General features: G+C 49.5%; 1 protein-coding gene across 1 annotated transcript; it reads right to left on the bottom strand.

Annotated features, from left to right (window-relative positions):
• Positions 1-4,733: 4,733 nt before the first annotated feature.
• NPBWR2 (neuropeptides B and W receptor 2) lies at positions 4,734-5,732 on the bottom strand (the record flags this gene model as incomplete). Its single annotated transcript, XM_082325570.1, has 1 exon — positions 4,734-5,732. One exon carries the CDS (start codon positions 5,730-5,732, stop codon positions 4,734-4,736), a length of 999 nt encoding a protein of 332 aa, XP_082181696.1.
• Positions 5,733-16,829: the final 11,097 nt, after the last annotated feature.

Raw genomic sequence — 16,829 nt, 5'->3', positions numbered from 1 at the left:
CTCTTTTCTTGTTTTCCCCATCTAAAGATGCTTCTGAGAGCCAGGCCTTCATCCCTCAGTGGGGTATTATTTCTTTTCTCACCCGAAATCGTGACCAGCAGTAGGAGACAGTGTGAGACTGCGTAAGTACCGAGGGATTATGGCTTCGCGGGGGAACAAGCTGCAGCACAGCTCGGATGAGGACAATTGATTGAAACAGCCATTATTCCTTGCTGCAGCACAAAGACTTAAAAAGCAATAGTAATTTCCGATCCCTGCCTCTTATCTCAGATGCCTGCGTTTAAAGCCTGCGGTGGGAATATGAGCCCTGTATGAGCCCTAATTCCTGTTTCTGGGGTGGAAAGCAGCTTCCTCTCCCTCTCCCAGGGGTGATGCAGCAGAGCCCTCCAGGTCTGTCTGTCCTCATGGGTGCAGCTGGAGCGGGGAAGGTGATGCTGCTTCCGTGCTGCTGTAGTGGGCAGGAGCAAGCAGAAAGCCTTCAGCTCCTGCTGTAACCAGGGAGCTGCGAGGTTACCCGGCACCTTTGCACTCATTAAGACATCCCAGACTGTCCTGGAAGGAAATTTCCCCAGCTTCGGGGCTGAGCTGGCTTCCCGGCTCGATGCACGGCTGGCTGGGAAGGGGGTTAGGACAGGAGGGAACCGTGTGGGTCACTGATTCAGTCTCCCGTGACCCTGCAGACCCTGGAAGGGATGTTTGGTTTAGAAGGGGATTTATTTGGTGAGTTGTTAAGGCTATTTATTTCCGCACTTCCAGCCTTCAATTTGTGGCTAATGTGGGCTGGTGGGATCCGCAGCAAGCCAGCCCCAGCAGCCTGATGAAATTCAAACAAATGAGCAGGCGTGCAGGTTTTCCCTGGGGTGAAATTGTGCAACGAGTGGGCAAGGGTCTCCTGGAAGGTGGTTTCTGCTCTCCCAGAAACAGCCATAGCAGCTTGGCCTCCGGTGCCGTGCTCAGAGGCTCTGCCCGGGCATGGACAGCCTGAGTTTGCAGCCTTCCCCGCCGAAGCACGGTACCAGCTTGCGTGTGAGGCTGAGCAGCACTGCGGGAGACGCAGCGATGCTGAGCTGAAAGCAGAGAGTGCCGCTTAGTGCTGCCGGGCTGAAACACAGGGCCCCGCCGGACGCCTCACCGGCCGGCACACCGGCCAGCTCGGTGCACCGATGGCAGCCCGAGCCCCTCCTAAGCATGGGAGGAGACCTTGGCCAGAGCAAGCCCCTTCTCCCCTTGTAGCCTTGCACCCCATGAGAGTAAAGAGGAGCCGGCACTCCTGTGTTTTAAGCATTTTACACAGAGAAAAGCACAGAGGCAGGCAGGGTGCTGTCGTAAGAGGAGATGCTGAGAGATGGAGCAGCTCATCCTTGGGGACAGAGGGCTCGGGGGGATCTGAGCAATATCTGTAAATGCCTGATGGAGGGTGCAGAGAAGAGGGAGCCAGAGTCTTCTCAGTGGTGTCCAGTGGCAGGACAGGAGGCACAAACTGAAATATGGGGAATTCCACTTAAACATAGGAAAAAACTTTTACTGGGAGAGTGGTGAAGTACCGGAATGGGTTGCCCAAAGATGTTTTGGCATCTCCATCCTTGGAGACATTCAAAACCATGTGGACATGGTCCTGGGCAACCTGCTGTAGGTGGCCCTGCTTGAGCAGGGGGGTCGGACTGGGCGATCTCCAGCGGGGCCTCCAACCTCAGCCTCTCTGTGATTCCATGACAATCATGACATTTGATGCGGAGGGGAAAAGCTCCAGCAATGACGCTGTCGGGTCTGAAAGTGGGTGACTTACACTCGAAAGGTCCTTTCCACCTAATGAAATATTTTAGGTTTTGCACCTAATATATCGCCTTTCCTACAGCCCTAATGCCAATGAAGAGCCGTGTTGCAGCTAACTAGACAATTTGTGTGTGAAGTGGCATCATTTGAGTCAGTTTTCTGCATTCAGGGAGGTTTTTTCCACCTGGGGAGCCCATTGCCAGCAGGTGGCAACCATGCTAATGCAGTGGGTGCCCATGATGCCAGCCTGCGCAGGCTGGCTCTGCGCCCTGGCCTTGCCTGGGCTGCTCCAAGGGGTCATGCAACACCTCGGCACTCCCTCATCTGCTGGTGGCACCTGCCTCCTTCCCCGTGAAGGCTGGTCAGGACCGCAGCACCCAGCTGTCCTTCCAGAACTGGCCTCCTGTATGGTCCCCAGGCCTCCATCTGCCAGGTCTTTCCACTCTTCTCCAAATTCTTTGAGTCATTTGGTACCTCTTGAGAGCCATCAGCACCTTCTAAGTGGAGCTGATCTCTTCTCCAGGTGCCTCCCTGTTCCTCCTCTTGTGACGGGGGCTTGCTAAGTGATCACCCCACACTCCTGCACGTGCCAACACACACACACTGTCAGGACCGGGTTTTGAAAAATCCTCGTGTTTGCTGATAGTCGCAAAGTGCAGCTAATGTGAAATAGAGACGAGCCATGAAACTTGGCTCTGGGAACCCTGTGGGCACTGAGTATGGGGGTTTTAAGATTGTGGGATTAAGGACCCATCACTGTGGTCTGTTCCTCATCAGGCTGGCTGAGACAGGGGATTCAGCTTTTGATCTTTACAGCAGGTTAATGTTAGAGTTGGTATAAAAAAAAAAGTTCCTAGACAAGTTTCACCTGGAAGAATGTGTTCCCCTTCATTGTTTTTCCAAAGTTCACACCTTTAATACGGCGAAAGCAACACAAGTGATCTTGTATTCACATATTTCTTTCAGTTTTCTAACAGGGAAAAATGAAATTGCCATCATGATGTATTGAAGGTTGTTGATTTTGGTGTCAGAGCCCTGAGAGCACTGATAGGACTGAATTGCCCTGAGTGGCCTCACCTGCGGCCTCCACCCACACCCTTGCCCATTGCTCCAGGACCCCATTTAAGCTGAGCCCTACAACCTCCCTCCCCGCTTTTTGGAGGGATACCTGTTTCCAGTCCTGCCTCCTGGATGGACCTTGGACTTGTTGCAGCCTTGTCTCCAGCCCCATTTTCTGGATAGACCTTGGATGACCGCTGTAGGTAGCTTGTCTCCTGGTATGTGCGATATAGCTGGTCTCCAGTCCTGTCTTCCTTTGTTTTACCTGTTCTGTACTTTCCTGGTGGAGTTTGGAGAGGTAAGAGCCGAGTTTGGAGAGGCAAGAGCCCAGCTTGGTGCTTGTGGAAGTGGGGAAAGCTAGAGAGGAAAACATTAACTGAGGCAGCCTCTATTAAATCAGTAATATCTATGCCCTACAGGGATTAAAGGGTGTGAGAATGAGCTTTTCACAGAACTCCCATTTACAGAGCCCTACAAGACAGCTTGCTGCTGTATGCAGCTGGGCATTGCCCTCTAGGACAGGGAGGGAGCAGTTTGGTTTTTGCAGAGGTGATGAGGGGAGGCAGTCTCTGGCATTGCTTTGGCAAAAAAAAGTCCACTCACATTTAACAGGGTGCTTTGGTGGCTGATATGGAGCCAACATAAGGGAGCTGTGGCACATGCAGTATCCTGGCTGTGGTAGGTCACTACTAAGGACTGAATGTGGCAACGAGCCCCGCTCACCTCCACAGGCGGATGGTGGAGGTGAGCCTTTTCCATGGCTGTGAAAAGCCCTGTGCTGTGCTCATCCCACTGCCTACCAGTGCGGGAGAGGTTCCCTTGCTGGGAGAGGGAGGATGGGGTTTCAACGTGTTTATGGTAGTTCTTGAAGCTTTCAGCACTGTATTTCTGATTTCCAGACTCTTCCTCTCAGGCCCTGGTTCTGTTGAAATACTTTGCTTTACTATTTACCTGTTAAAGAAGGAATTTTATCTGCGGTGCTTGTTAGGGCTTTTCTTGTGGCTTATGAAACACTTTAATTTTGCTATAAATCTACAATATTTTATTTTACAGTAGGTAAAATGCAATATATATAGCAAAGACATGGGATAAGTAGCATATGTTTTCTCTGGTGAAAGAAGGACCAGTCTCTCTTTTTTCCCATGAGGTTTATTTCATTAATGGCTCTTAAATAAATATATATTTGACACCTAACAGGAACAATTAGTTAAAAATAATTTCTAACACAAATTCCCACACTTGCCATAGTATTTGTATGGTGTGTCATTTAACACTATTTTTGAGACCCAAATCTTGCTTTTGGTTTAAATTCAACTTGTGTTAATGGTTCAGGAAAGTGGGAATCTGGGGTGGAAACTAGACATCCCTCAAAATCAAAAACAAAGCCATAGCACACATATGCACATACATGGACATGAAAATGGTTAGTTTTCTCTTCCAAATGCTCATATTGCAGCCTCTGTCCATTTTATTGATATGTTATTGAAAGTGCTTGTTAGCTCTGCTCCATGAAACAGTCCTCCACACAACATAGCTATAAAGAACTGAGCATTACATTAGTCTGAAAGCTGGGCTCCAGCTTGTCTGTGCTGTACAGCAGATGGCAATAAAGGACCACTATGTAGCAGAAGTACACCTCGGAAAAAGTTTTATGTCCTTGATGGTTCAGGGTGTGTGATTAAAAACAAGAATACAGAAATGCAACTTTGAGAAGTGGGGAGGCGCAGAGAGGGGAAAATGCAAGACTCGCAAGTAAGCAGGACAAACCATGTGAACGATGATGATAACCAGAGACATACATTACATGTAAACCAAAGAACGTTGTGCATTCATTAGCCACCCCTTCAGTCTGCAGAGGTGCCCCTGCAGAGCCGTGGGATCTGCGAGCCCCAACCCACTGCTCAAGAAGTTCTGCATTCCAGCATCTTCCGGAAGCTTTTCCGAAAACTGTCATCCAGGAAAGCATATAAGAAAGGATTCAAGCATGAATTGGCATAGCTTAGGCTGGTGATGAAGTAGGATATACCAATGACCATGGAGGTCTGGGGCAAGTCAGTGGTCAAAGCCACAATGGTGGCCAAGTGGAAGGGGGTCCAACAGAAGAGACACACAGCTAGGACTATGAAGACCATAATAGTCACTTTCTTCTTGGCTTTGTCCAGGGCTTTAGCATTAGAGTTCAAGTGCATGTTCCTTAGCTTGTAGAGCATCATGGTGTAGAGGATGCAGATGGTGGATACTGGAATGGCAAAGCCAAGAATGAGGGTATAGATCCTGCTGGCTTTGAACCAAAACCTTTCAGGCTTGGGGAAATTGAGACCACAACTCTTGATCTCCAGGTCATCTATGTAGACATTGGCAAAGATGATGAAAGGGAGAACTATGATGGTGACTAGGATCCAGATGCACAAACTGACAATCCTGGCTGCTCGGTACGTACGATGTGGCATCCTCTTGGACCTGACTGTAGCCAGTACTACCAGATACCTGTCTATGCTCATCACTGTTAGGAAATAAATGCTGGAGAAGATATTGTAGTGGTCTATGGACAAGATAACCTTGCAGAGGACTTCTCCAAAGGGCCAGTAGTGGAGGAGGTGTTCAGCAATATTAATGGGCAAGACAAGTGTGAATAAGTCATCAGCTATAGCAAGGTTCAGGATGAACATGTTTGTCACAGTCTTCATCTTGGGGGCCTTGAGGATCACATAGATGACGGCGGTGTTGCCTGTGAGCCCAACAGCACAAATCACAGAGTAAATCACGGGGAGCACAATGTAGAAATCGGCTGCCTGCTCTTGGAAGGTTAAGTTGAACCTCATACTGTTGTCCAGGTAGCAGCTGTTGCCTGCATTGCTGCAGGTGCTGTTCAGATCATCCCAAAGAGAGCTATTTCCCATGCCTACTGATCACAGACTACCCTCAGATGTCACTGAAAGCCTTGCTAGCCCAGGAGAGAGTGCCTTTTTTCTGTTTGAGAAGCAGCAGCTGCTATCTCATTTAGAAGTGAGTTATTGCCAAAGAGTGGGTTGTGAGGCAGCATGGACCATCTGACTTACCTCTCCTGTCCCCTACCATTGGGGAAATTAGATTTTTGAAGTGACTGGGGGCGGGGGGGGGGAAGACATAAGGTTCCATGAACAAAGCAAACAAGAATTATATCTCCCTATGTAAGTCAAGGAACTCTTCTCTCTGAGAGCATCCTGGTGAGCTGTGGCTTTTCTCTGCAGGCAAAGTCAACTGGCTCTGGTTCAGCTCTCTGCAGCAAGAGTCCTTCTCAGGGCTGGCAGGAACAGGGAGGGCAGAGGAAGCTTTGTGCCTGGTCGGCTATTCCCAGCCCTCGGGGGGCTGGAGGGATGGCTGCTGTTTCACTCGCACAGCGCTTGCTTTTCCATGCCGGAGCAGAAGCGTTGCAGTGTGTAATTAGTGCCTTTCTTTGTGTTGGAGTTCAGAGTCTCTTCACTGAGTGAGATTTCACAAACAATGAAGAAGTTTCCGACATGGCAGCTCCCCGCTCCCAGGGTCCCCTAGCAAAAGAAGGAGGGGGGGGAAATAGAGTTCAAGGGGTATTTCCAAAACTAAGGGTTAAAGGGGGCTTAACCCACAATTAAAGTAACTCTTTAACCAAGGGTAGGTTATGATCTTCTTCAATATGAAGACCATCCCCACTGCAAACAACTGTGGCAGCACACAAAACTTGGCACAGATGGACAGACAAACCTGTAAATCTCAAAAGTTCAGGATTATTCAGGGAAGGGGGGGGGAGGGACGGAGAAGTACCCTGAAAGCAAATCCACTTTAGAGTCGAAGCAAGAACTACCCCATCTGTTTACATCTCTAACAGCTGCTGCATCCATCGCTATTGCCTGACCCATACTTCCAAGAATTCCTCCGCAGGGAAGCAAATGACCGACTGACCCCCCATGAAGATCAAAGATTTGGCAACTGGTCCCCAGCCTCTGCAAAGAGAAGTGCCTCACTTCACTTGCATTTTGTTGTTGCACAGCAATGAAGCAAGCAGGAAAGCCGGTATCGGGAGTCGAGGGTTGAAGTGCCCCTTACCTGGTGAGCGGCTCCGGCTGCCTCCTCCGGCACCTGCTGCTCGGCACTGTTGAGCCTCTTCTCTCTGATCCGAGTTGGAGGAGGGTCTCTGGGATGCTGACGTTACCCGGCTTTGCAATCATATCAACATGGTTGCTCTGTGTGTGTGTTGCATGTCTGAGCAATTAGCACTTGTTCACACCAGGGAAGGGAGGGAAAAAAGTTTTCTCTCTGCAGGGCTATTTAAATAGTAAATAAGGTAGGTGCTGGTGAGCGGCTGATGCTGCAGGGCTGCTCTCTTCAGGAATGAGGGAGGTGTCGAGGGGCACAGGCAGCACCCAGGGCTGGCAAGCTGTGGCTGGCTGAGGGAGGGATGTGTGAAATGGTGGGAAGCGGGAGGGGGGGTTAAACTGCTTCAATAGGGAGCCCTGGCTGGCTTTAACAAAGGAAGATGCACAAATGGCGGGGGGAGTGGGAGGAGGGTACACAACATTACAGAGCTCAAAATGAACAAATAAACAGAGGTACCTTGCCAGATTTGTGCTGGTTTCGGCTGCTTTGGGGGAGCTCAGCTGATTTTTCCCCAGCAGGGTCTCTGGTCCAGCTTTGGAAATGCAGCTAAATCCTTCAGATGTGCATCACAAGATGCAGAAGTCCTGTGAAGCTTGGCAGAAATGCACCCCAGGTTATATAGCAAAACCAGCAGCAATGTAAGATCACTTTACCTTCATGTCCCTATAAAAAGAGGAAAAATGATATCAAGTCTTTTGATTCTCCTTGAGTCTTGTAAATGTATTGTCCACCTGCAGGCTGCCTGACCTTTGTTTTGATACCGAGTGACTGAAAACGCAGGCATCCATCAGTGCGACGCCTGGCAGTGTGCAGCGCCATTTAACCAAGCAGGGCAGCTCGTTTACATGAGCCACGTAGCTAAGAGCTGTGGCTGACTTTGCTCCTCTTCTAGGGCTGTTTACCCTTTTCTGGCAAGATTACTGTGCACTGGTAACTGGGTGGGAACAAAACACTTCATCGCACTCAGGAAGGTAAGTCCTTAAGGCCATGGGTATAACTGCCTTTCCAGCAGATGGTCATTTTTTTATGCCCAGTGTACTACTCTTACAGGTACTTTCTGTATCTCAGCCCAAATCTGACCAGCCATTAGGCCTAAGCAAAATTAAACAGAAATTAAAGACTGCCCAAAAGATCCATAGGAATGATATGGATGACATTTTTTCAGATGAAAGACCCCCAGAGCCCTCCTCTTGCCTGATTTGGGAAAGCTGGCACAGTTTGTAAGTCATTGTAGGGGAAGCAAGGGTTTGATAGGTCTGCAGGGGGAAGGCAGTTTGCCAGGAATTGCTGTTGTCTTTGTCAAAGAGAAGAAAGTACTGGAAGATAGAGAATTTCAGGAGAAGACAATGTTAAATTTACTGATCAGTAACTATTCCCCAGGAAAAAAGGGTGTAAAATTATTTTGCGTTGAAAATGCTTCCGTTGTGACTTTCTGTTTTTCAGCATAAAGTGCATCTCTTGGGTCTATGGGAGAGCTTAAAGGCTGTCCTTTCACTCCCTAAGCTATGTTACCTTGGAACTGGCTGCCATGCTGCCTTGGCGGGTGGCTGTGTGCCCAGGTGCTGGGTGTTTTGGGACAAACTCTGAAAGGAATGGGAGTTTGGGGGCTGGGGAGGGCTGCAGGGGTGGCTGCGCTCCTGCGGATCACGCGTGGGCTGTGCCCTGTACCGGGGCTGCAGCCCTCCCCGCTGCCTGTGCCGCCTTCCTTCTCCCACCCATAGTGAGCGCGGTCTCCTGCGTGCCTTGGTTAGGATGTGTTTGATTAAAATAACTTTGTCAGAGATGAGATGAGATGGAGACTAAGAATTTAATCTCGTTGTCTGGTGTGAGTAGAGGGGCTTTTGTTTCTTTTATATCCCCCAGCAAATGCATGGTGCCTGCTTTCTGAGCTGTACTCCTTGCCTAGTTCCTCTAACAGATTTGCAGCAAAACCCACCTGCTGTGGGGAGAGCAATTGCAAATGGATCTAAATGCACGCATGAAATTTTATTGCAGCAGGAGCACCCCTATCAACAAAGAGAAAATCTTTCCCTTGTGTCGGCTCTGGATCCAGCCAGAGCCGGTGGCTGAGCACAGAGGAGGCACACTGTGTGTATTGGCACGATGTGAAACGGGGAGTGCCTGGAGGGAAGGCTGAGGGGATGTTTTATTCATCTTGTTTTCTCTGGCTGGGTGTCCCTTCTGCTTGATTATAAATGTTACGGTGGCACAAAGCCCTGAAAAATCAAGCACTAGTTCAAGTTGCTATTATGAAGGACACGAGCTGTATTTTCCCTCTGAGCCACTTGGACCCATTCTTGTGCGGGTGGCTCCATTGCCAGCACAGTGCAAGAGGGACAAAGTTTCTACCCCTGGCAAATCCATGCCCCAGAGATGGACTTTGCCTCTTGAAACCCACGTTCACGCTATGCGGCTCGAGTCAGCTGTGCAAACGGAAAGAAAAGGCAGTAAATTAGGGAGGGAGAAATCCCTTGCAATGCTAAATCAATGGTGCTTTATTACCTTCATAAAGCTGACCTGCTGCTGACTCCGGACAAAGGCCATCCATCACTTTGGAGTTATGGGGAACTGTGCTGTCCCCCGTGCCTGGGGGGCATCAGGAGTGCCCAGCAGTGGCAGGGCTGAGCCGCAGCAGCAGCTCACACCCCACTGGGGACAGGCAGGGCAGAAGCTTTCTTTGCCTGGGTTGCTTTTGGAGAGAACAGCAAAATACCTGCTCGAATGATGGGATTATTTCCCCACCAACAGTGTGAGTGATGCTGTCTGAGCCCTCTGAGATGCTTCAGCCCTCCAGTGAGGGCATGTTGTCTAAAAGGTGGTTGCCTAAGGCAGAAGGCTGCTCCCTCTAACCAGGGTTTAGTCCTTTCAAGGAGAACCTCTCCAGGTCACTAGGAGTGAAGCCTACCTCACCCCCTTTGTTAATCCCCAGGGGCAATTAAAGAGGATAAGTTACTTTGGACCAGCCCCTGAGATGGTCCCTTTTTCCTTCTCCTTTTTCTAGAGCACAAGTCATATGAGGAGCAGCTGGGGGTGCTCAGCCTGGAGAAGAGGAGGCTGAGGGGAGCCCTCATTGCTCTCTGCAACGGCCTGAAAGGAGGCTGGAGCCGGGGGGGTCGGTCTCTGCTCCCCAGGAACAAGCGATGGGACGAGAGGGAACGGCCTCAAGCTGCGCCAGGGCAGGTTTGGGTTGGGTATTGGGAAAAACTTCTTCACCAAAGGGCTGTCAGGGCCTGGCCCAGGCTGCCCGGGGCAGGGGCTGAGTCCCCCTCCCTGGGGGGATTAAAAAGATGGGTAGACATGGTGCTTAGGGACATGGTTTAGTGGTGGTCTTGGCAGTGCTAGGTTAACAGTTGGACTCGATCTTAAAGGTCTCTTCTAACCTAAATGATTCTATGAAAGTCACAGGAATCTTGTCCGGATTGAATTTTGAAACTTTGTTGAATTAAGGCTGGTTTTTATTCCATGCAGGAGCATGAGGGGAGATGAAACCAGGCTTGCTGGAGGGGTGACTTCACCGGGGAGGGGAATGAGTGTTGTCCTTCCTGCAAGGGCTCATGGGGACAGGAGACATATTCAGCCATTTAAAATGAAATTAATTGACTGTGGGAAAGAAAACTGAGAACTGATTATGCTCTGCTCTACTGGGGGGTGGTAAAGTTGGAAACTTCTAATGCACCTGTGCTACTGCTGCCTAAAGTCACAGATCACCTGCTGATCAGGCAGGAGCTTTCCAGGGCTTTATACCTTTTAAAGGGGGTGAAATTCTTGTCTTTGGAGCAGAGTTCAAGGGGAGCTGCTAAATAAATGCCTTGCTTTTGGCGTTCTCTCTTTGGGGATAAGGTATGATTATCTCCCCCTGGTCACAGTGCTGGTAGTCCTTGTCCTTTTCTGGGTCAGGCTTTGAGCCTCACCTCCATGTCTGTGACAGTCTTCCTGGGAAGAGCCAGCGATGACTTGCAGAGACAGAGCGGAGGTTTGTCTGAAAAGCTGGGGCTTGGAGGAGGGCGTAGTCATGTGAACAGGTCAGATCTGGATTGGGATTGCTGTTGTAGGACTCCAGCTTTCCCAAACACCTGAAGGGATTGTTTCCCACTTTGCTTCACTTCCCAGCGTTGGAGGAAGGGGTTGTGCAGTGCTGGGCTCAGCATCCCTCCCAGCAGCCCTCTGCTTCACAGGCCCTGGGCATGACCATGGAGCTCCTGCAGCCCCAGAGAAGTCCTGTGACTGGGTCCAGTTTGATAAAACTGCTTTGCTTCCCACCCCTGCCCCTTGAGGGATTAGCAGGGGAGATAATCTTGGGCTCCGGCTGCTGTCAAAGAGTCAAGTTCATCTCAAGGACACAGATACACGATCAATACTCTTTGCTCACCAAAACAAAATGTTCTTGGCTGACTACCTTGCAGTCGCTGGTTATTAGGGTGATTTATTTGTATGATGTGTTCAGACTTTTCAAAAGATGGTACAGCACTGCAGGTTAATATCCAGAATCGATTATGCCAAACGGTCTGTAAGTGGTGGCTTCTGGCGAGTGAAGCCAGTGTGCCTGGTCAGGCTATTTATTGTAGGATAACTGTCCCTGTGCTGTAATCTTTGCCTTGGGGCTGAGTCTCCCCTGGGCTGCTCTGGTCCCAGCCTGGGGGATGCGTAGAGGTTGGCCACTGCATCCCCCAGGAACCATCTACTCCTCCTCGGTGTGGTGCTGGCTCAGCAAAGGAGCAGTTGGTGGGTGTTGGGGTGAGCTGGAAAGGAGAAACCTGAGCTTATTCCTCACCCCTGTGCTGGGTGCTTCCCCCTTTGCCACAAGCTGGGACACGTCCTCCTGCTTCCTAACCCTTCCCAGCCAAAGCGAGCCAGGTTGGCTCAGGCAGATGCTGGTGCTCACCTTGTGGGACGCCCCGGGAACCAGGCGAGCAGTGTAGGTGCTGATTTTTCTGGGGGATGAAGATAGAGCAGACTTCTCCATCAGTGAAGTGGTGAATTGTGGGTGAAGAAAATGCCTTTGAATGGTAATAACAATTGCAATGGATCCCGCAGCCAGTGACACATCCAACCCGCCACAAGCTGGAGCGAAGGCAAAGTGGTACTGGAAGTGCTTTAAAGAAAATAAGAGTAATGAGTCTTACTTATAAATGGCCTGTTTTGTCAAGCAAGGGATGTATCAATAACTGCCCCATCTCTGCCTCTGCAGGGGAGCAATCAAGACAAATGCTGTGTGAGTAATTTCCTCAGACCAGAGGTGATGGGGAATAAAAGCTGTAGCCCTGGGAGGTGGTGGGTGGATGGCTGGAGCTGTTTGCTCCCTTCCTGCAAGCCAGGAAGGAGGCTGTGAAGCTCCTGCAATGGGTCATCCCTCATTCCCAGCAGCTTTTGGAGACCCTGGTGCTGGCACAGCCCTGGTCTGGGCATGTTCCCAGAGGTGCGATCCAGCCACGGAGCGAGAGGCATTGCGAGAGGCTGCCTGGCTCCCAGCAAGGAGCCCGTGCTGTCAGAGTGCCTCCGCTGTCCTGGCAGCGGTGTGTTAGCTAACAGAGCTCTGGCAGCGTACCCACGGCCGTACCAGCAAGGACATGGGGCCAGTCTTGCTGCAATTTATATGTATCTGTGAGGATTTAAAGAGTGCAGGCAAAACACTACACAGCTTTAAACACTTTAATTTCCCCCCCACACCTTGGTCTGCTTTCAAACAGCTTTGTTCCAGAGAGAAATTAAAATAAGCTTCCATTCCAGGATGCTTTTATTCTCCAGTACTTTTTCCTGCTTTTCCCTAGGACTGGAAGTGAGTCTGTACTTTTTCTGCCCTGAGCCAGTTGAGTCTGTCCAGACAGAGCCCTTTGGGACAGGAAGGTTTCTGGAAGGGGGCTGCCACCCTTTTCAGTGCTGCCCATCTCCTTTGCGGGGTTTGTGGGGCTTAGGGCAGCTGCTGGAGGTGCCGGGCAGCAGCCTGGGGCTCCCCTTGTTGTGTCGGTGCTGCCACGAGCAGTGGGCAAAGGCTGTCCACAGTGTGTCCTGCCATGGCTCTGTCTGCTGCGGGGATGCTGCTGCCTCGTCCTCCTTAACTGTATCTGGAATCGGGGGAATCGATCTGCTGGATCAACCTTTGGATCAATCAATGGAGTCATTTGCCTTTTGGGTTCTCAGTTTTTGCTGTTCCTTATCTTGGGTTTCTTCTGTCCACCCATGGGAATCATGGCTTTTGTGTAATTTGACTATGGGACCTGTGCGGAAAAAGCATCGTATGTGACAGTATCTTGTGCTGCAGTACTCTAGGGTACAGTTAATTGCTTACTTGCAGCTGTTTTGGAATGCTGTTAACTCTTGAAACTATCAATGACCATTGAAATGTTAACAGGATTCTGTTTTCCTGCTGGTTGCCTTTAGCAGATGTGTGTGGCATGTCTGTGAGGGGGTTCTCCAGCACAGTTGCTGGACTGCAGAGGTAACAAGCAAGACGTAAGGAGGAGTCCTAGTTTAAAAGGACCAGAGTAAAAGAGAAATAAAAGGATGTTAGTTGCCCTGATTGGGTGGAAGAGAAATGGGTGTGAGTCGGCAGGTAGAGATCTGCTCCTCTCCTGGGTCCCCATCTGCACTGTGCTTTCTAGTGCTGTGCTGCCGGCAGACGAGGGTTGTGCAGGACACGGGTGCTGTCTAGCACTGCAACCCATTGGCATTCCATGCAGGAACTGTATGTTGTTTAGTTGCTATTAAGCTGGTTATTATACAGCTGCTAAGAGCCCTTGGTATCTGTGCCACTTCCAGGTGATACGAGTTGCCGCTTTGACTTTCTTAATGACATCTGAACTGTTGCTTCTGAAAAGCTGCCCTTTCTGTCTTTGCTTGACCCCCCCTTGAAAGCTATGCGGCTTCACAAACAGCGGCGTTGCAATAGGGTTATAGTGCATCCCTGGAAAACCAGCACGGAGCACCTTCAGGGATGCTCGTCGGGGAGCAGGCGCTGTGCAATATATTCCAATATCTCTAAGCAACAGCTAAATGTGTCACCTCATCTGCTTAAGTAGCAGAGCTCCTCTGGCCTAAAAGCCTAATCATCGGACGGTTATGGAGTGCAAATTGCTGCTGAATGAATTTGCTGCTTTGTTCACTCCAGTTTTCCCTCCCTGCCTGTGTTATGACAGCGAAATGACTCTTCTTCACCTTAATATCATGTTTTAGAAAAACTTTTAATATTTTGTACAGTGTTCATTGCTTAAAAAAAAACCCCAACACATGAAATCTGTCTTCTGGCACAACGTTTTCCAGTGCAGTTATACAGAGCTGGCACCTTTCTTCATGTGCTCTTCAAGCCAACAAAGAGCGGAGTACAAGGTTTACGATACTGTTGATTATTCTAAGGAAAAAAGGGAAAAGCAGGAGGTCTGATTTGAGCTTAGTGAAACTTGACTTTGGACTGCAATCACTTGTTACAGCTCACTTTACAATTAATACCAGCCTGACTGACTTAAATAGGTTGTCGTAATTCATGTGGCCAAATATTTGCTAATGAAAATTCAGTTTTGAGAACATGGTACTTGTTGGATGTGTCAGCGTAATGGGGAAAATGAAAGTTGGATAACTGAGGTGAACTTAGGAAATGGTGTGCTATGAAACACGAAGCAAAAAATAAAGGGAAGGCGTTGCTGCAAAGTGAGGCTTACGGCTGGTGCTGTCTGCTCATCTGCACCCTGTGGTCGTGGATATAGTGGGGACATTTGGCTCTGAGCAAACGAGGGAGTGGATTCAGCGTGTGCTCCAGAAATAACCAAAAGAGCAGCAACAGTCAGTAGAACCTGGCTCTTCTCTCTTTAAAATCGAATTTGGACCCCAAAGCAAAGCCCCGAAATCTAATTCCCTGGGGAACCGAAGCTGCCAGGTCACTGACTGGGGTGTTCACAGTGTGCCAGGGAAAATGAGGTCCCCATCAGAAATCCTATTGATGCAAATTTAATTATAGACAACCACACCATAGCGAAGATGTTTCAGATGCTTGTGGAGGAGAAACAGAAAAAGAAAAGAAATAAAAATATACCTCTGTGTTTTCTACTGGGAATAATTTCTGAAGCACAAAACTCCCTGGGCCATGCAGGGCCTCCTGCCAGGTCAGTAATTTCAGACAAGAGCTGACTGAGCAGGAGAAGGTGTTTTGTGTTGGCAGATGGAGTTACGACCAGATAAGTCGTTCCATTTCTAATACCAGTGATCCTCGGTAATATCAGTGTCATTTTATCACTAAGGAGCACACTTGGGCTGTGAGACCTCTCCATCTCCACCTGCTTCTCAGTTCCACTTGAAGGTGGAGGAAAATGATTTCCTTGTAAACGGCCGGTTTCCACTGGCTTCTGCGGACTCTCACCGAGGCTCCTTGCTGCGAAGTTGATTTTTTTTTTTTGTAACAAGAATTGCTTTCTTGTAAATGCTAAGTGATGTGTTTTCCCGCCTCGGATGTCAGGAGGTACAGGAGCACAAGCTGTACCGAAACACTCCCCAACTGCATCATAACCTTGGGCTGCTGAGCGAGTCCCAGATAACTGCAGAGTGGCTGTGTCTCTCTGCAGGTTACTTGGCAATCAATTATACATCTCCAATTCCTCCTAATTTACATGGAGGATGTGATGAACTCCTTACTCTGCAATCAGGCACTGGCAGTGCCCGTTCTCTTGGGTGTTTATGGGCTCAGCAGAATACACCGTGCTCACACCCAGGTTGTGCAGGAATTGAGGTCCATTTTGGTTTTGAGACTTTGAATCTCCCTGTTATCTGGCCAGGATTTAAGGTGAGAAGAGCTTTTGGGCTGTAGTAGCATCTCCCCTGTTTTCCCCATGCAGCTCTGCAGCACTCCTGCTTGGCTTGCTCCTCATCGTGTGGGGCAGCCAGGATCCTTCTACAGCCCTGCAAGGGACAGGGGATTTTTCTGGGTTGGAAAGAAAACCATCCATGAGAGAGGCAGAACATGATGCTCTTACTTGGGGCTGGTGTTCCCACCTCTGCTCGCAGTTTTTCCCTTCCTCACTGCCCTGGGACACCTGAATAATGGAGGTTTTGTAGTTTTGTTGTCTGTATTGAAATCAGTAGAAGAGTTTACGGACTTGTTTCCAGTGTGAAAACAAGCTCTATTGTGCCCGTTATATAAGGCAAAAATGATATTGGGCAGAAAGCAGTGGGAAAAGAGTGGTGATCAGTGGATCTTTTTCATGTGGCTGCAGGGAGGGAAAACACAATTGCAGTGTGCGAGATGTGTCGTTAATGTAAAAGCAACAAAAACGACCCAAATAGCGATTGAGCATCAATTGAGCTGGCATCATTGTCAGTAATGGAGCATCTCCGATCTCTGCCGGCTGGGATCTCTGCCACCGTGCCTGCTCCTTCGCCTGCCGAGAGGCTCTTGCGTTGCGGCTGATTGTGCCTGTCGTTTATGTTTCGATTGCACAGCTGATTCTTAGAAAACAGGTTGGCTTTTTTAACTCTCTTGAGCATTCAAGTGAGTCCAGGAGATGTGGGGATGGGCTGGTAAGTGGGTTTGTATTGTCTTGGCTGTTAGGCGTTTCACTGCTTCCTGGCGTTCCTACCGGTGATGGAGCTATTTGCTCTGAAGGCACGCTGCTTTTGTGGGAGGCAGAATAGCTGAAGAGAAAAACGGGCTGGAAATTACCTGTTCTGGGCAAATGCAGTCACTGCAGATTTTCTTCTGGGACCTGCTCGTGAGCAAAGATGGAGCCTGAATGGGGATCTGCTCTGGTGGGGGTCACTGATGCTCTCTGTGCATCTACAGAGGGTTGTCACCCCATGGAAACCTGTTCCTGCAGGAACCTCCTGGCAGGGGGGGATTTGACATTGCAGCCATGTGGCTTGGAAAAAACGTCGAGGCAAATTTTCCCCTTTCATCTCCCTTT

The sequence above is a fragment of the Platalea leucorodia genome, assembly GCF_965183815.1.
Source record: "Platalea leucorodia genome assembly, chromosome: 13".
NCBI lineage: Eukaryota > Metazoa > Chordata > Aves > Pelecaniformes > Threskiornithidae > Platalea > Platalea leucorodia.
This window is presented reverse-complemented; position numbering and strand designations above follow the sequence as displayed.